This window comes from Trachurus trachurus (assembly GCF_905171665.1).
Source record: "Trachurus trachurus genome assembly, chromosome: 3".
NCBI classification, from domain to species: domain Eukaryota; kingdom Metazoa; phylum Chordata; class Actinopteri; order Carangiformes; family Carangidae; genus Trachurus; species Trachurus trachurus.
Window position 1 is genome coordinate 30,639,147 of NC_139893.1, and position 20,086 is coordinate 30,659,232.

General features: G+C 42.9%; 1 protein-coding gene across 2 annotated transcripts in view; it reads left to right on the plus strand.

Annotated features, from left to right (window-relative positions):
• Positions 1–17,020, plus strand: part of LOC310984195 (C-myc promoter-binding protein-like) — a 71,412-nt gene extending 54,392 nt beyond the window's left edge. For both annotated transcript variants that reach the window (XM_083969345.1, XM_083969346.1), the window contains 11 exons: positions 136–1,355; positions 3,302–3,533; positions 4,032–4,135; positions 4,579–4,754; positions 5,136–5,297; positions 6,855–7,026; positions 7,570–7,824; positions 8,565–8,682; positions 11,353–11,515; positions 12,058–12,122; positions 12,665–17,020. In XM_083969345.1, the coding sequence (XP_083825471.1) occupies positions 136–1,355; positions 3,302–3,533; positions 4,032–4,135; positions 4,579–4,754; positions 5,136–5,297; positions 6,855–7,026; positions 7,570–7,824; positions 8,565–8,682; positions 11,353–11,515; positions 12,058–12,122; positions 12,665–12,801 (2,804 nt within the window). In that variant the 3' untranslated portion in view covers positions 12,802–17,020. The remainder of the gene's footprint in view (positions 1–135; positions 1,356–3,301; positions 3,534–4,031; positions 4,136–4,578; positions 4,755–5,135; positions 5,298–6,854; positions 7,027–7,569; positions 7,825–8,564; positions 8,683–11,352; positions 11,516–12,057; positions 12,123–12,664) is intronic.
• The last annotated feature ends 3,066 nt before the right edge of the window (positions 17,021–20,086 follow it).

Below are 20,086 nucleotides of genomic sequence, written 5' to 3' on the forward strand. Positions count from 1 at the left end.
CAATCAAAGGTAACGGACCTACTGCTAAGACTACAGGGTCAGGGATTATGGCAATGGGACAATTTGCCAAAATGTTGAACTATCCCTTTAAGTCTGATCATGTCATGATGAAAACTCTTCCTCCCTCTCACTCAGGCCACGTGGCAGGTCTCCTCTTCACTTCCTCCCTGGACGAGATTGGCGAAGTCCGCGGCAACAGTTTGCTCAAGAGACACAAGAGTGCTCTGGAGGAGGTGGTGGGCAGCGCCAGCAGCGGCCCCGCCCTCGACTGGCAGGGGGTGAGGGGCCGCCGTCTGAGCGGAGACACGGTGGCCAGCAGCGGCAGCGGCACCACCGTCCTCGGCCTGGGCATGAGCCAGGGTGAAACCGACCCAGATAAGATCGCAGGTCACCTGGGCGCAGACGCCAAAATCCTCTCGGGCGTCGACCTCGGTAAGAGCAAGAGGCCTCGTTCGCTGGCTCTGGGCATGTTGGAGGGGGCTGCGGCCAAGACGGGGGCCGCCAGAAGTCTGGATCACAGGGAGGAGGAAGAGGACATGGAGGGGCAGGACTCCAGTGACGAGGACAGAAGTAACACGGAGGCCATTTTTGATTTGGAGGATCTGGATTTAGACAAACCGGCCGCCACGGGACCTGGCGTCAGCTCTCAGAAAAGCAACAAATCTCACAAGAAGCTCGTCGAACGCAGCGCCAGCTACAGCGCCATGAGCACGGTGGTGTCCAGAGGAGCCGCGAAGCGCACGGACATCGAGATGGGCTACGACCCCCTGTCCCTGCTGGCGGCGGAGGAGTCTCAGTCCACGCAGGAAAACGAAGACCAGTACCCGGAGGGGGACGAGGCCAGCACGCCGAGCGCCGGGAGGCACCTGGCCCGGGAGATCGAGCTCTACATGAACCACATGGGCAGCCCGCTGAGCAGCCGCACGCCCAGCCTGGACCTGCAGGACCCGGCCAGCCCCCTCCTCCTCCACCCGTCCTCGCTGTCCGCCCCCCGCAGAGCCAGCCTGCCCCACAGCTCCCCCCTGAGGACCGCCGGAGTGCCGCGCTCCCGCACCTACCACCCGCCCTCGCCCTCCCAGCCCATCTCACGCCAGCGCCTGTGGTCCTCGCCCCCCTGCCGCAGCTCCAGCACCACCCCCAGCCCCAGCCCCCGACCCAGCCCGTACAGAGAGAGGACAGACAGGAGGACGAGCCTCGCGTCGCCTTCGCCCTCCTCCTCCTCTTTCGCTCTGGACACGCTGCTCACGCCCACACTGGACGTGTTCAAGACCAGCGTGTTCTCTGCGGGGAAGGGTGTGGCGGAGAAGGCCAGCCGCTGGTACTCCCGCCTCGCCACATACACCACTCCCACCAAGGTACAAGGTCCTGTCACTGGTCATGTTGTAGGTGAAAGGAGATATCAATATGAAAAATGTGCAACTGCATTAGCAATAATTAAGAAAGAGAACATAATGTACAAATGAGTGTTTACCCAGCAAATGCAGGTTCATATAGTGTTCATATTGATTTAATAGCACATGGAAAATAAGTGCAATCCAGTGGCTATTTAGACCAAGAAACACAGACAAAATACAATTTAAAAGCCCAGAGCGTTCTCACAGACACTTACAGAATTCTCAGTATGTATCTCACTGTCTACACAGTATGAAGCGCTCATACGATCTGTCGTCCTAGAGTCTGCTGCCATCTTCAGGCCTTCTGAGTGTGTGACAGTATTTTTCTAGCAGAGATCCATTGATTAACTTCATTGGTCATGTTTGCTGTCTGGGTGTTACTGAACATAGTACCAAACACTCAGCAGCAGCAGGGGTCCGCAGTTGTTTACAGTCACAATTTCATCGTCAATGAGTTTTTCTCCTGTCATGTGTAAATCATGATATCAACCCCCTGACCTGTGAGATCTGTGTAAACTTTTCTCTGTAACTTCTGTTACCTTGATCAAAAGAACAGTTTGTCAATCTGCTGATTTTGACATACTTTTAAAAAAAAACAAGAACTGTATCTGTCCAGGGTTTTGTGGAAAACATATCCAGATTTAAGTGGGTTGTATGATTGTGGTCAAAATACAAAATGTCATATTTCCTCTGAAACACTTCATGTTACGTCCATCTACATTTTTTTTAACTGTCTTAAAGCAGATATCAGTGGAATGTTTTTGTTAATATAAGTCCTAAATAGTCCTATTTTCCGTCAGCAATCACTTACATGAAGTATTTCAGCCTAAACACGAGTCTCTCCGTCACTCTGCTCTGCTGTAACCCGAGGAGAAAATTTTCCTTGTGGGATACAAGTGTTATCCAATGAGGAGAGAGAACGGCATGAAGGGCTGTGTGTGCAGCCAAGGGATGCGCGTGAATGTGGTGACGTAGCACGAGGACCAATTGATGCCTGACAAGGGCGGGGGCTGCTAACTCATGGTGCGTTCAAAGAAACTCGTACTTTGTGTTTTTCCTTCCTGTGAAGTCATACCAGTTCGATCTGGTACGAGTTCACGGGTCGGAAGTTACGAGTGGCCGTTATAGGGAACTTTCACAGACAACAGGATGGTAAAAACACGAGCTACGGGTTACCTGGAACGCTACCAAGTCGTAGTTGTGACTTGAAGCTGTAACTTACGGTTTCAAAAGCCTGCCTTGAACGCAGCATTAGCCGAAACGGCCGTGAAGCTGATATCTGCTTTAATGTTGAGTCAGTGTTGAACTTTTAGTGTTAAAGCAGAAGTAAGCGATCCGGTCGTTTTGGCTAATGCTGCGTTCCAGGCCGGCTTTTGAAACCGTAAATTACAGCTTCAAGTCACAACTTACGATTTTGTAGCGTTCCAGGCAACCCACTCGTATTTTTCCGACCTGTTTTACCTGTGAAAGTCACTATAACGGCCACTCGTAACTTCCGACCCGTGAACTCGTACCAGATCGAACTGGTACAACTTCACAGGTCGGAAAAACACGAGTTACGAGTTGCCTTGAACGCACCATAACAGTCCTCGTCCCTACGTCACCACATTCACGGCGTCCCTTGGCTGCACACACAGCCCTGCATGCCGTTCTCTCTCCTCATTGGATAAAAACTGTAGGATACGATAAATGTTTTCTCCTCGGCTCAGAGCAGAGCAGAGTGACTGACAGACCCGTGTTTCGGTCCAAACACTCTATGTAAGTGATTGCTGTCGGAAGATATAACTATTTAAGACTTATATTAACACAAAAATATCACTTACTTCTGCTTTAAGATTTTAAGATCAGGCCTCTGTGTAGTCTGTGACAACACTGACCTGTCTGGTTCTGGTTCCCTGTTCATCCAGGATGGTGACCGTTTGAGCGTGTCCTCTCTGGGGATCGGAGATCCAGACTGCACCTCTCTGCTGGATGAGGAGGACTGTGGGCTGTTAGAGAGCCATATGGTCTCACCGCCCAGGAACGGCCCCATCGGCCCCACTGGGCCTCGCAGGAGCCCAAGACGCAGCCCCCTCCGAAGCAGACTGGAGAGCCCCAGCGCAGGCTCCAGCCACGGGAGAACCGCATCTCTGCTCCCTGGTAAGACTCAGTGATGGTGTGAAGGTCTCTGTCCTCAGTCACAGGAGGATGACAACAACAGTTTCTCTTGTTAGTTTCTAATATGATTAAATTCCCCAAAAGATTTCCTCTGTCACACATTTTCCAATTTATACTGAGATCTGGAGCTTTTCAGCTTCAAATTGTAACATCAAACTGTAACAAAACAAGAACAAACATTGTTTAATCTTCTCCTTCATTCTTGTTAAAGGATTTATTTGCAGTATTTCCAGTCACCATTCTGAGTTTTGTTTGATGTCCTCATTTTTCAATTTTTCTATTATGAAGATTTAGAAGAGTTTTTTTTTTTTTTGGTGATGTCAATGCAGAGCTTAATTCTTTATTGACATACTTTGTCATTGTGTTTTTTGGCAATGAGAGAGATAAACAGATAAACAATGCCATCACAGTCTGTTGTGTCAAACTTATTGGCTGCTTTTCTCAGCTCACATGTAGTGATCAGTGTTGATGTTCCTGCAGGATGTGCTCTGTCTCCTCCTGGCTTCCCTCTGCCAGATAAGTCGGACCTCGGCTCATCGCGCTACACCAGCAACACTAGCATCTTCAACAACTACGCCATGGAGGTTGGTGTCAGAGCAAGATGAGAAGTAGAACAGCAGTGTGTTAGTAATCGGCTCACAGGAGTTGAAGAAGCAGTTTTTAATTATAAAACGTATATGTGTTGTGCATGTAACAGACTTTAAGACATGAAGCATCTTTGACATTATCAATTTTCATTTAGCATGTGCTGCTGAATCTCACATGTCGACAGGGTTTGATTCTTTTCACTTTGCCTCTCTGTATGTGTTTGAAAACAACATTCAGAAGTTTTAGGAATAGTAACTGCTTTGAGTGCTACCCATAAACACTCTCCCATTAATATATTTTGTTCACCTTGGTAAATTCAGTGTGTAACCTATTTCATAAGTGTTGCATAAATAAGAAAGAATCTGAGGTTGAATAGATGTTATTTAAAGTTTGCCCAGAAACGTATTAAACAGGGCTCTGCCTGTGTGTGTGTTTCCAGCTGCTGATTTCCAGCTGTTCCCGCTGTAAGACGTGTGACTGTCTGGTGTACGACGAGGAGATCATGGCCGGCTGGACAGCAGACGACTCCAACCTGAACACCACCTGCCCCTTCTGTGGGAACCCCTTCCTGCCCTTCCTCAATGTGGAGATCAGGGACATGCGTGGACCCAGCAGGTAGACAATAAAACACAACACCATTCAGAACCTTTTTTCTCAGAGGGATTTTTTTCCCCTAATTATTTTCAAATATTTTTTTATGCTTTCATGTATTTATTGTGGTCTTCAGGATTAAGTCCTGTTTCAGCAATGAGGCTTTGAAACTTAATAAGATTAGAAATAATTAAAAAAAAACAAGCCAGAAAGATGACATCGTTTTTCATTTGTGATATTGTTAACAGGATGTAGTGCTGCAGCATTTTAAATACAGTATATTATAAACATAAATATGCCTCTGCTGATAGAACCAGTCCATGTTATAAAATAAACAACAAACACCATATTGATCTAGATTGTCAGGATGTGAGTGTGATCTCTGCCTCTTTCCTCCTCTCACAGGCTTTTCCTGAAGGGCAGTCCATCTGTGGACGAGGCCATGACCTCATCATACTCTGCCTCAACAGGTTTGGACACAGGGACGTCCACCTTGTCCACACCCTGTCCCACAACAGCTGTCCTCCCTCCCTTCCCTGTGATTGCTGTCCAGGACACAAATGGAAGGTACCGACTGTCCCACATTACTACATGTTATAATAACGTGCTGTTCATGCAGGGCAGTTATTAACGTATTAATGATTAAGCAACAATATCTTTAAAACTTTAACCACACAGCCACCGACCAAAAGAGATTTTTGTTGACAAGCCAAATGCCCTTTTTCTCTCAATTAGTATCTCGCACACCCGCTGTGTGTTTCTAAAATAAATTCAGTTTAATCACGTTCGTTTGTGCCTCCTTTTCAGGTTCTGAATATTGTACTGATGTAGGCAATGGATGAAACACTTTGAAACACAATGTTTGCTGTCAGTGACCGTCACAACTTCAGAGCTTTACGCAAAAAATATTCATCGCACACACACCTCATCTAGCTCCGATTATAAAAAAAAACAAACTTTTTTGCTCTTGTGGTCTATCCTGAAGGATTTTGTTTTTCACGGCTCGTCTTCATGCAGCTTTGAAATTGTCTGATCACACGCACACATAGACACACACACACACGCATGCAGAGCTTTTGAAGTGGAACCTACTGTCGCTGCAGCCACATACTGCGCATCTGCATTGTAAAAGATGTGTGATGATCTGCAGCACCTGGTCCTATCAAAGCTGTGTGTGTGTGTGTGTGTGTGTGTGTGTGTGTGTGTGTGTGTGTGTGTGTGTGTGTGTGTGTGTGTGTGTGTGTGTGTGTGTGTGTGTGTGTGTGTGTGTGTGTGTGTGTGTGTGTGTGTGTGTGTGTGTGTGGTCGGTCACAGGAAGGTGTTCTAAGTCGGTGATATCTATCAATAAGAGCTGAGAGTAATGGTTGGGCTGTGTGACAGTGACAGCTGTAATTTGTGCTGTGTCAAAAACTATCAGTAAACCTGCACCTCCTCTTTCCTGTCTGCACACTGACAGCTGTAACAAGCTGGTATGACGGTGGCAGTCGGCCAGTAACTGGAGGGTTGGCGGTTTTCGAATCCCGCTTCATCCCCAGTCACTTTCGTAGTGTCTTTGGGCAAGACACCTAACCCACCTTGCCTCGTGTGACTGTGTATGAATGTTTGGTGGTGGTCGGAGGGGCCGGTTGCCATCATCTGTCCCCATGGCAGCTGTGGCTACAGACAAAGCTTACCACCACTGGTATGAATGTGTATGAATGAATAATGGCTTGGGTATCTTGAAAGGTGCTATATAAAACCAATCCATTATTATTATTACAGTATGAGTATGTGTGATAATACAATGTGAAAACATCTGCACTTGCATCAGTTTATGGTGGACTGAGGAAGTGTTAATGGGGTTTATTTATGTGCACAGAGTTTTACAATGATTGAGATTTATGTTTTAAACAGCAGCCGGGTTTTGGAGTCCAAATAATTGCCCAACTTGTGTGCCCACAAACAAGTAACGAAAATGACACTGCGGTTTCACTCACTTTCCAGAGTGGAAACATTTGTTCATCAGAATTTAAGTACTTTGAAAAAAAAAAAAAAGAATTGAGGTCACTGCTACTGGTGATTTCTAAACATTGTCACTCAGCAGAGTCGTGCACGTAAACTGACTGTCCCCTCACTGTCTCTCAGGACTCGGTCAACCAGAGCTCAAGGTATCAACATCCCCCCAGAGCGCCGTCAGTCCCCCGGAGCCCCCATGGCCCGCAGCGTCAGCGCCTTCGGTCCTCTGGATGAAGCTCCCCGACCCAGCCGCTGTGTGCCCACGTCAGGCAGCCTGCCCAGCCGCCTCAACGAAGCCACGGTCCGTCAACACACATCGCTGATGTTGAGAGTATTTCACTGTTTTGTTCTTGTAGCTCTTGTCAAAATCTCGACAGGTTTCATGTGAAGCCTGACAACACACAGTTTGATACATCAATAGGTACAAAAGGTACAAACCTGTGGGGATTTTGAGTTGGTTTGAAATCCGCCTGTGACGGAGAACTCCAACCACAGTGTAACCTGCTGTCGGGCCTTCCCTCCCTGCCGTATGAAAAATTAATCATAAATTAACATACTCAGAGACTCTGGCTGTGCTTTACAGGGTCTCATCAGCTCAGTTTTGGTTCAGTCACTGCTCTCCACAGACTTGTTTCAGTAGCAACAGGCAGCTGCTTAAACCCTAAAAACCCACTGTTGGGTTTAGAGAATGTAGCATTTAGCAGCTGGAGAGACAAATACTTTCTTATTCTCACCTATAAATAATGCAGAGCAGAGAGAGAACGACAGATCATTCACCTTCCTTTCCCATTCACTTCACTCATTGCAGTAGGGAAACTAACCTCTATCACTCTTGTCCCCTCAGGATCCACTGAGCATGGAGTGGCGGCTCCACAACCCCGAGCCGGTGACGGTTCCCTACCTGAGTCCGCTGGTGTTGTGGAAGGAGCTGGAGAGTCTGCTGGAGAACGAGGGCGACCCGGTGATCACAGAGGCCGACATGGTGGACCATCATCCCATCATCTACTGGAACCTGGTCTGGTACTTCAGGCGGCTGGACCTGCCCAGCAACCTGCCCGGTCTCATCCTCACCTCCGAGCACTGCAACAGGGAGTCACAGGTCGGACAGCAGCACCAAGAAGAGCACACATTGATAATTATTATAACAATATATTACTATATATTAGTGTTTTTTACACAAAGAGCTGTACTTCATCTCTGGTGTAAGGTTTTAAGTCTTTTTAATAACAGTAGCTAAAAACACACATACACAGTAGAAGTCAAAGTCAACATTTTCTTTGTGAAAAACGTGGAAGTGAGGCAGCGTTTTAGTGAATTCATTCATGAATGTAAAACTTTTCAAGAAAATCTATTAGAAAATATTCCCTTTAATAGTTTGTGCTGAACATTGAGAAAGCAAAAATAACATTTTACAATAGAGGTGCAATAATATTGTCCAAGATAGATTTACATACCTTGCTGTGTATACACTTCCTATACTTCCATCACATTTCAGTATGACAACAACAGAGGGCACTGCTTAATCAATATTATTTCTGTATTTCAAAAACAGGGTCAGTTTTAAGGCTGTATCACACCCAGCAACAATGTCACATCTGTGACTCTCCTACTTGCCAAGTGGGCCAGTAGTGAAAAAATGTTACGTTGGACACTGATCATGTTCACTTCTACATCACTAAAGCAAATTTAAAAGTTGAACCACTGAGAAACACAAATACAAGATTAAAAGCTGTTTAGTGGCTCATTAGGATCCAGGTTACATTATGTTTAAGTTAGTTTAAACATAGCAGGACTGTCAGATTGCCTCACAGTGTGTCCCTTCCTCTTGGCCTCCGTCAGATTCCTCGTCACTGGATGTCAGAGGACAGCAAACACGTACTGATCCAGATCTTGTGGGACAACCTGAAACTGCACCAGGACCCCATCCAGCCCCTCTACATCCTCTGGAACACATTCAGTAAGTCTCAGTGTCGCTGCACGACCAGTTTAACACCGACTGCTGCTGAAACATGATGCAGTTGGTGGGAAGGTTTTTGAGGAGCAGTGGATTCAAAGTTTAATGATCCTCAAAACAGTAAAGAAAAACAAGAGAAAAATATTTTGAACACTAGAGTGAATAGTGAGGGGGATACATAAGGCAGGAGTTGACTGGGACTAAGAAAAAAATGCAAAATGTGTGAACTGAAAATACTGTATAGAACTGAGGTTTGTGTTTGTCATGTTGTCGTGTGAGAGCTGGAGTTTCTTCCAGCTCTCACACTGGACCACCAGCAGGAACAGCTCAAGCTGGTCACCACAATCAATGCTTTTCCTACATTATGTACTAGTCCTCACAGGGAATGGAAGCAGGAGCATTTTATACGTGGAAGGAAAGTGATCGAGCCGACTCATTCAGGGATAGTTGGGAGGTTACCAGCTACTAGTTACCAGCTGGTACTAGTACTAGTACTGGTAGTAGAAATTCTGCAAACTGAGAATGGAGCTCCATCTCCATTACTGTGCGTTCACACCAAAAGCACCTCGATTCTGAGTCGTTGCTGCCGAACCGCGTCATACTGTAGCTAATGACCATAAAGTTTACCTGAGACTCAACTTCTTGTCTGGTGACGCTTTTGAAGCCTTGGAAGTGCGGCTGACGCCAGTCGATGCTTTGGTCGCTCAGGTCGCCGGGCTCTCATTCAAAATGAATGACTTGTGGCGTTTTTGAAACTTTGGAAGCTTTTGGTGTGAACGCAGTTAGGATGTTGTGATTACAGTATATGGGCAGATCTCTATAGCAACACAACACTTATGGTGCTGACGATGCACAACAATGTTGTGACACATTTCACCTTTAAAAAAAGCAGTTTTCTGTGATTTAGGTATTGCACTTGGCCAGTACTGTCACCTCCTTTTCCTCCTCTGATGATGAGACTCTTTTTCTTTTGCCAGGTAAAGTTTTCACAGCTTGTCAGATATTCTACACCATTTCTACTACCTCAGGAACCCTCTGCCCTCCTCTCTCTGTTTTGGTTGCACAGTGACAGGTGCACTTCCTTTGCACTCTAACTTCAGCTTTTGTTTTTGTTTTTTAGGGAGATTTGGCACTTGGGTTTGACTGTACAAGTCTTTCTGCCACCAAAACCATTGATGTCATTACTCTGTAGCTGTTACATTGTGCAATCAACACTGACCGCATGATGATGAGTTAAAAGAAAAATATTCTCTGTCAGTTTATTGTGTGAAAAACCCTGATCACCGAGTCAGAACAGTGAAAAACGTCAGTGATCATTTCAATGTTTTACCACATAACAGAATCAGTGTGACGCCAGAATCTGAGTTGATCCTGAGAACCACTGCACAGCAGCTGGATGTGTGACCACTGTGAATGAGTCGACTCTTGTGCTGATGTGTGTGTGTGTGTTGGGCTTTGCTCAGTGTGTCGTCACGGACTGTTTGGTGGAGGCGGTGGGAGGCAGCCGGCTGACCTCTGTGCTAACAGCCTCTGTCTGCTCTCTGTCTTCCAGGGCTTAATTGTACTCTGTTGTTAGAGAGTGAGTGTTCACCTCTGCTGCAGACTCCCTCAGATGAGTCCCGTTGTCTGTTGCTCTCCCCGTCCTGTCTGAGCCCTGCCCCTCTCTCTGTGCTGTGTGTTCTTTGCCTGATGCATCACGGTGTCGTCTGTGGAAAACTCGGCTTCTAGTTGTCGTGGTTTCAGCGTCTGTGCAGTGTGAAGTCTTGTGATGATGTTGGCTCAGGGGTTGTTTTTGTTGTCCGTCTCAAATACAGTCCTGATCTGTATTTGAATGTTGGTTTGCATCTCTGCTGAATGTCAGACTGTTTTTCCTCCACTCGCTGACATGGACATGAAAGTTTGTGACATTGCAACTTTATAAGAGGAATGTTGCTGTAGTGCTTAACGGGCTGGGTACTGAACATCAGCCACTTCATGCTGCCAATCCTGAACCGTTATATTTTAATCTTACATCCAGCTGCAGCTGCAGCAGCAGGAAACATAAACTATAAATTATATGTTGTTTCATATAAATCTGCATGTATAAAAACGTGTTTCAGAGTTAGTTGTATTGTAATGAGTAGGACTGATCCAGTTTGACCCACCTAACCGGCATTATTGGAGTGTCTATGCTAATTATCAATAAAATGATCATAAGTGTTAGAAAGTGTCAAAAAATGTTAAAAGTCAAAAAAATCCTCCAAAACATTTAGTGTGTGTCACTGGCTTGCTAATTTTGCTTTAGAAATAAATGAAATTACTCATTTATTTTATCTTTAGAGCAATTTGTAGTTTAATTTACTAATTGTTTCAGTCCTCTTAACATTTTGTTTTTTTGAGTGCATCATGTTGGTTTGTGACATTATAATTATAAATGTCTAATCCTAATTCCTAATTTAGTCAAATGTACTGAATTTAAGCTTAAGCTTGCTGTATCTAGTTAACTTGTATATTTTTTAAATAATACAAATACTATTTTTAAGATTATTGATTTTTACTGTATCAGTAAAACTAGTACAAGAAGTTACCCAGCCCCAAGTACTGTGATGATCAACCCATCCTCATTGTGTTTGATTGTCATACTCCTCTGTATGTCTTAAACTCTAATATGTGTGTGTGTGTGTGTTTTGGTAGATGTGGGCTACCCCCTGTCCCGGCCGGTCCCTGAAGAGGAGAGGCCGTTCAGCGAGGAGCTGCTGCAGAGTGTGGTGAAGAGCATCCAGAGGAACGACGTCAGCCGCCCGATGGCTCAGCTGCTGCAGCTGCTGGGTCAGACGCTCGGGGTCAAGAGGCAAAGGTCAGTGTGGACGTGTCATATCTGAAAGTCATCAGACTTTGGATGTATAAATGGGCTCATTTATACATCCAAAGTCATGACATGACGAGATTCTTCTATGTGAAAATGAGGGTGTTAACTATTACATCTTATAGAGCATTTATCAAACACTCAACTTGTTGAAAGGCAGCTGCAATAATAAAAAAAAAAAGATAGTTATGTTGTCCTAAGTGTGACATCAATGGACTCACACATTTCTGACTAAAATGACAGTCAAGTTATGACATTCACCTACAGCACAGTTAGATGGGATCAGATTATTTACATATTGAATGTGGTGTTTGAGGACCAGCTGTGAAGGTTGTGTCTCGATCTATATATGTGATCATAATGTTAAAATCACAACATGTATGTTATTAACCTGTTTTTAAGATGTTCCGGGTAAATTTCACCATGTCTTGGTGTTGTAAGAGTAAAGACAGTGTGAACAAAGTAAAACCCTCCTTCATTCAGCCTCACTGTGACTGAACTTCTGTTGTTGACTTCTACTCTTTTCTTTCCAGGAGCTTGTACAGAGACATCCTCTTCCTCTCCCTCGTGGCTCTGGGGAAAGATAACATTGATATTGGTGAGTCTTACCGTCTACAGTCAATACAGTCACTGTCACACATCCACAAACCACAAACCAGAATAAACCAGTGCCACTGCACTTTTTCTTTGGTTTGGTTTGGAGTTTTGAAAAAAATATTTGAGGGGCTTCTAAAATATGCAACAGGTAGAATTAATAATAAGCCACTGACAACTGATTCTTTTTAAACAAAATGTTGACATTAATTACAGGTTGATATCATAGGTGTGTTTTTCCTGGCCTTCTTTTAGCTCCATTTGTGAACTCTGTTTGATCTCTAAATGTCACTTGTTCACTGCTGTGAACCACAACATCAAATCTGCAGAACAGAAAACCAAAGTGATGAACTTAAAGACACTAAAACGCTGAGCTGATGTCTGTTACTGCTCTTAATTCACATCTCTGAACTTTCTTTTAGGAAAGCTTTTATTTCTGCTTAAATTGTTATTCTCTTTATACCGTAGCGTTGTTTTGTTTGTTTTCGTCTGTGGCCTTGTTAGGAAAAGTGCTAAATAAATAAAAGCATCCGTCTCTTCCCTCAGACGCCTTTGATCGCGAGTACAAGTTGGCGTACGACCGCCTGGTGCCGAGCCTGGTGAAGCTGACCCACAACTGTGACCGTCCTCCCAGCACGGGGGTCATGGAGTGTCGCAGGACGTTCGGAGAGCCTTACCTGTAAACACTGACCTTCACACCGATGTCATGGCTTTAAGATGAGCTCAGGAAACCTGTTGGAAGACTGTGAATGTGCACTAGGTAAACGTTTGGAGAAAACTCTTCAAGGTACGGTCGACTGTGGTCAGCGTCATGTAGCCTGAACGAAGAAACGACCTTTACAGACTTGATCTCAACCAAGTGACGATGGAAACACCACTCACCTTCATAAACATAAACACCACTTCATTCAGTGCTGTTGACTGACACTCACCTGCTTTCTATGGAAATCCTGTGAAAACAATTCAAGCTGTCGACACACAGCGACAGAGGATTTTTTAAATGCAGCATTTATATTGTATAGTCGTACAGTATATGAAGACGAATATTAGCAATATTTTAACTTGAAAGTCTATTTATACAGAGTCGGCTTTATTTATTGTAGTGTTTTATTGTGTCCTGTCGTCACTGAGCGTTTGTCGTCTCGCAATTTAAATCAGGACCTTTACCACCCAGCGGTCCCTTGGAAAACAAGACACACTAGGGATATAGTGTCTGTGTGTAAATAACCACTAAGTTGGGGCATAAAAAAAAACATTTAAAACATTTAAATTAGAGCTGTAATGATTGATCAGTCCACAGAAACAGATTAATCATATCAATAAATATTCAGACCAAAATACACAATATTGAGTGAGGTACTTGGTAGTTAGGGGTTAGAGCACATCCCATGTGGGCGTAGTCTGCTCCAAAACGTTTGATTGATGGTTCGACTCCTGGCCGAGACGATCTTTACTGCATGTCATAACCCCAGTGTCTCTTCACTGTCCAAATGCTTACATAAGAACGAATTCAATACTTTCAGACTTTGGACTGTTGGTCACACAAGCCAGTCATTCTGAATATAATAGTGAGCTCTGATACCAGACAGTAAAAGTAATCAGATTAATCAATAATGAACGTGATCATTAGTTGCAGCTCTAATTTAAACATGTGAAACCACTCTTGAAGCTGCTTTAACGTTTGTCCAGTATCTGAAGTTAAATGTTCTCTGTGCTGCCCCCCAACCACTACAACAGTGCTCAACTTCTCACTTCATTTTAATGTAACTTTCTTTTTGTTAATTTAGGTTTCTTTACAAGACCTTTTAAAAAAAAAAAAAAAAAGTTGAATATTTCATCATCGTATGAACAATATTTTTTGTTTGTGCCGAGTGGAAACAAAGCTAATGTCAGTATTAGTGTTGGGCTGAAGGGACAAACACACACACACAGACCTGTGGTCATAATGACGTAGTTTACATGATGTCTGCGCTTTCACCTGATGAGGTCACTACAGTATGAACGGTCTGTCCTGAGCACATGAAACCAAACGGCACCACAGCCACATGTGTTCATATGATCACTGTCAGTGGTGGGGAACTTCCCCTGACATGGTTTAAGTTTGAGCTGCTGACACATTGCAGGTTTACACTTGTTCACAGTGGTGGCCATGTTTCTGTCAGGTAAACTCTGGAAGATTGCAACTTCGATCTTACAGTCGGAGTTGTCGACAAGAGAAAAACTGACACTGTGACTGAGTGCGATGGGGCTGTTATTCTGTTTTCAGCTGCACTTAAAGACCTCATGAAATGGCTCTCTCAGTGCCATTCAGTGCCACATACTGTAGTTACATGTGTCCACTTTAAACACACTGACAGGGAGGAGGAACTTGTGAGACCATATAGTATGTTTGAGCCAACAGCTGAAGGTAGCAGTGATGTTAGCAGGGGAGAGACACCGGCTCCTGTTCCCCACAACGGAGCTGATGCTTCGCGATGGTGTTTATCACCAGTGTACTATGAACATTATTCACAAAGTTTGTGGAAGTTCGCACAACAGAAAATACAGCGTCAGCCCATACTCTCAAACTACCTAGCAGGGCCAGCACTGAGGTTGGCATGGTGACTGGCAGAATTTATAGTATAGTCTATAGAGGACTGTTAATATTGGAGAAATTAGTTTTAATTGGATGTAAAAGGACCGCCCATGACCAGAGGATGAGTCATCAAATGTCTGAATTCATTTTACAGTGAGAGAAAATACATCAATTTTGATGTAAAAATACTCAAATAATATTTTTCTGATGTGAATTTGTTTTATGTCAAGAGATAAATTAATATTTAACATGTGGATACAGGAAGCTGGAAAACTACATTTTTAATTTCATGGGGTCTTTAAAGGCAGGCCACTCACAGGATGAGAGTTTTGGTCCAAATTCGGTCCAAATAATCCTCAAGTGTGTTTTGTCAATATGATTATTTTACTGCTCATCTCAACTACACATCAGGCTGCCTGCAATACTCTATGTAATGACGGCAAGTAGACCCAGAAGTGTCACTAATCAGGTGTTACGAGGTATGGTCGTATTTTTCCAATGCGTGTGTTTGGAAGCCGATAATGTTAAACATCTCATGTCTGTGCTCTCCCATGTTTTTAAAATGGGTTTAGATTTGAAAAACATCTCGTATGTAGCCAGTCAGAATTTTAAATCAAAGTCAAATGATCACTTAAAGCTCATTGCTGCATCCTATTACTTTTACTGTTTATCATGCAATTACAAGTCAAGATTTTACCTTTTTTCGCAATTCAAACAGGATACGACGTAACAACACATCAGACAGGATGAGGAGGTTCAGAGACATGCACGTCAGCAGGTCAGGGCTCCAGTTTAGCAGCAGTTCAGCTGAACCTGTTTGTTGCAGTGCAGCAGCTGTGTTTCATCCCCCTGCCACATCTGGATGAACTGAGAGAGAGCTGTAGTCCTGAACAGTCAGACGCACAACACCTTGGCCTCTTAATGCAGAGGGGAAACCTCATATCTTAGATAAGAGTTCTTACTACTCGCGTGTGTGTGTCCATACTTTTGCGGCACACACTTTTAAACCAGCCTCTAGTTCTTCAGTCTCACATCTGAATGTCGATGCAGTCACCTGTCGCCTGTGAAGCTGTGCTTTGAAAAACTGTTTATCTTGTAGTTGCGTTTTTGAGATTTTTGCGTATTTTGATGTTTGTTCGTTTTGTTATTTTTACAAGGAACTATCTGCAGATACACTGTGCAGCAGAGACGCCACAGTTGCAGAAAGATGTTTTAACCCTTAGGTAAATGTATTACAGTCACACAGCTGCTTTATCTCATCATGTCACAGTCAGGCCATAAAGGGATTCTCGCGCCATAGGAAACACTAATGATGCAGTAACAGTCGTTCTGTTGACGTTTGACTCATATCAACACGTTACAGCCACTGACTCTGAGGCAAATCTAACGCTAACCGTACGTTCCCATGTCAGTTCACCATCACAGTCATAAAAAACGTCTATGTCTGATTGACATCAGACCAAGATTTTAACACATTTCTCTCACAGTTGTCAACTTTTGTCTTAGACAGCAAAAATCACACAGTGCAAAGTGTCAGACCACATCATGGACTGACAGAGAGTAAATCATAACTTTTATGTTAAAAATTTGTTTACATATTTGACATGTGAAAATGTGTTGAGAAATGTTTTGGATGCATAATGTCTCTGTTCACGTCTGCACATGTACGCACATCTGCATCTCAAAGCCAATGTTATGTTTTATTTCCATAGTTTTAAAAGAAAAAAAAAAGATTTGTTGTGGTTTATTTAAAGTTTTACAGACTTGGTGGGGGAAAAAACCTCCTGATCAAGTAGATTCTGGATAGAACTGGATTTTGTCAGGATAAAAACTTGTCACCACACATTTCCTCTTATTTTCATGTGTACGTAAATCAAATCGACTGATAGAATGACACAGTGGTTGGAGGAGGACCTCGAGTCTTAGCTCGTGAAGGTCTCATGAATGTCAACCTATGTGTGATTCGTGGCCGAGGAGAAAACAATACTGGAAGAAAAAAAAAACTCAGTAGTCTGCACTTTGCCCAGAGGAAGTGAATGTTCGTCAGGTACAGGAGAGGACACATCGATTACGATGTCAGCAGCTCCAAGCAGCTGCCATTCATCTGTGGATTTATGTTGTGTTAAAAAAAAGAAAAGAAAAAAAAAGTTGTACACATGAAAAATGATTTTGCATAATCTGGGCCATGTAAATTTTAACTCGCCCTTTGTAGAAATCACATTTTATAACAGATAATTCACACGTGCTAAGGTCCTTTTAGATGTGGTGAAGGTTCTGTACAGCGACCAGATCTACAGGACGGATTAACTGTAAATAAAATCACTTACACTCTCTTTTGTGGCTTCTCGTTGTTTTTTGAAGCAAATTTTTTATTCCTTTGTTTGTTTTTGCTTCCAACAAATTACTGCAGTTGTTTTGATGATCAACAGTTGATTGAATCAATTGATTGCTGAAGAAGAGCTAAAGATTGAAAACAAGGGTGTAAACAAATGAGGACTGAAACTATTTTCAAACTGTTTATCCAAAATAAAACGTGTTCACGTCAAGAATACACACTTATGTGTTTCAGTGAGAAATGGAAACTTGACTTTTGGTCACAAACTCCACAGGAGCCTTCATGTTGACTGAGAGTCTTTGGTGTCCTCAGCCACTCCAGTATGCTATGGTTAGCATACTGACATCAGCACATGACCATGCTAACTGTGTTGTGGTAGCAGCTTAGCACTGACCTTATACACCATCTTGTAAATGTGAACATCCAATGCTACATCCATATACTGTAAACATGCTTAAGTTAGCATTTGGCTTGAAACACACAGACAAAATAGTGTAGTACAGCCCTCATAGAACAGGTGACTCTAAGCTAATTGGTAAAATGCTAGTTAGTCATTATTATTATTATTATTATTTTTTTTTTTACATTTTTCCTGCTGCATGCATATTATACATAAACAATGATGGGCAATTGGGCACAGACAGGTAGAAGCAGGGCCGTTGTATAGGGGAGAAAGGTCATGATAATTCCAGGGGCCCAGCGCCCAGTAGGGCCCACAAAATACCCCAGTTGTCAAATCTTTATGACTGAATTATTCTGCATAAGACGACTCTGACTAATACTAATGCTGCATTAGCATCAAAACAAAGCTAATAAAACATAATACATATGTAGTCTAAGAAAAAAAAGTGGAAAAGTCAGGGGGCAGGGGCCCACTTTAGTATTCTTTCAGGGGGCCCAGAATTCCTAGCAACGGCCCTGGGTGCCTGGGCGCTCTGCCTGCATGAGCACAATTTATACTTTACTTTATTTAAGGTTTTTAATTTTGTTCCTCTCTCATTTGTTGGCCCGGTGGCATCTTTTTCTTCTTCTTAATGTTAAGGTTGTTTTGTGTCTTTATCTTTTTTCTCTTCTACAAGATTTATATCAGTTTATAAAATTTCAAATGAGAAATATCTACAGTGGCTCTGAGCCAGGCGTCCTTCTGGTTCAGTAATCCACCTGTGCCTGTGATATTGAAGTCCACATCAATAGGTCATGGACTCTTTGTAGACACAGTGACGGACTAATCAACCCGTGTGATTAAAGATGTGACTTTCAAACCAAATACAGGATCTAAGAGCAGTTGTGTTTGTCTCCATTTTTTCATCCCTGCGGCTCTTTGTCCTCTGATGTAAATCACCACCACAGTCACAGTCACGCTTGTTCTTCAGCACACGGCTTCAGGTCACTGTTAAAAAAATAATTTATTGCAGCAAGGAATTTTAATCTGAAATATTGACAGTTTCCTATCAATAATACACGTTTGCATCCACTTCAATCCAACAAGAGCATTTAACGAGACACTAACAGCTGACGATGAGACACCTGTTTACCTGACACATACAAATCACTGCTTCTCCACCACAGTTATTATGTCAACGTGACGAAATACTGCTTCACACAAAAAACTCTCTGTAACACACTGAACATGAACAAACACTAGATTGAAATGTTGAACACAGAACAAGAGTTTCAGGGATCCAGTTCAGAAAATACTGAACAAAACAAAACTGAGGTTGCATCCTCTGATTTCACTGCACAGTGAACTGTCACTGAGGGAGTGGACGTCACTGTGTTTAACTCATCTATTGCAGTCGCCTCAGGGACACTCCAGAAGCTGTATGCTCACAAAATTAGGGAGGAAAAATCCAACAACAGCTGCACACGGTCAGCTGAGACGGTCGGTGGAGATGTGCTGAGTATGTTTGCATTTGTTAACCTGTTTTATAATTTACTGTATTTATGTTTGCCACATGTTTCCAGCAGCTACAGTGAAATCAAGAAAATGTCTCAGTGATCTGAGACGTCACTTGGTGGTAAAAAAAAAAGAAAAAAAAAAAGAGGAATTTATACACACGCATACACACATGCACAGACGCACAAAACATATTAATCACATTTGCCGTGTAGACTTGGTTTGTATGCGGTTGCTTAGATTTGTGCGACTGAGACGAAAATAAGTTATAACATTTCAATAAAAAAAATTGTTATATTATATTGTTATATAGTACTGTACGGTGGCCCTGAGAGCTTAACACACTGCAAACAGCTTAATCAATTTGACCCCGAAGTTCCAGGGGACACAAAAAAGTGACCGACCTGGCTGGAGAACTTATGTCTATGCTTACATCAGAGTGAGACGTTGCTTACGATCAGTGCTTCTCGACTTTAGAAGTTGTGAAGATGGCTGCCTGTTACTGGTGTTTGAAAATAAGGTGATTGCAACAATTTGTTTAGTGTATCAATGTGACATTAGTCAGGTATATCTTACTACTGTAATATGTACTGTTAGCTTAGCATTATAGTCTTTAGCCAGGTCTGTCACTTTTTTGTGTCCCCTGAAACAGAAATATGTTGTGTTGTGAGTTTCTGCAGTGTAGCCTATGTTGTCAAACTGATGAAGCTGTTTTCTGAAGTTTCATATTTTGCCTGCATTTTCTTGAGTTACAATGAATTGAGCCCTTTGGGCCACCGTACGTGAGAATAAAAATGTAAAATTCCAAAGAAGAAAAAAAAACAACCTTTAAAACATTTTATAGGGAATATTAGCTACCAGTGACCAATCAAACTGATTTCAACAACTGCATGTTTGTCTTTCTAACAGAACAGACTCACAACCTTTTCAATGTCCTGATGATGATGAGACAGAGGGTGAAGAAAAATTTCACAGGGAAGTCCATCTTCCTCATTTTAAATCCCATCCTAATATTTTACCTCTATTATTATTTATTTTTGTAGCTTAGTGTTACATTTTTATCCTTGAAATTTCAAACCATCTTCTTGACTGGGATTTAAGCCGGTAGAAAAAAAATCTTAGAAACCAAAATCTGCATATTTAGAGTTTCTTGATTAAGTT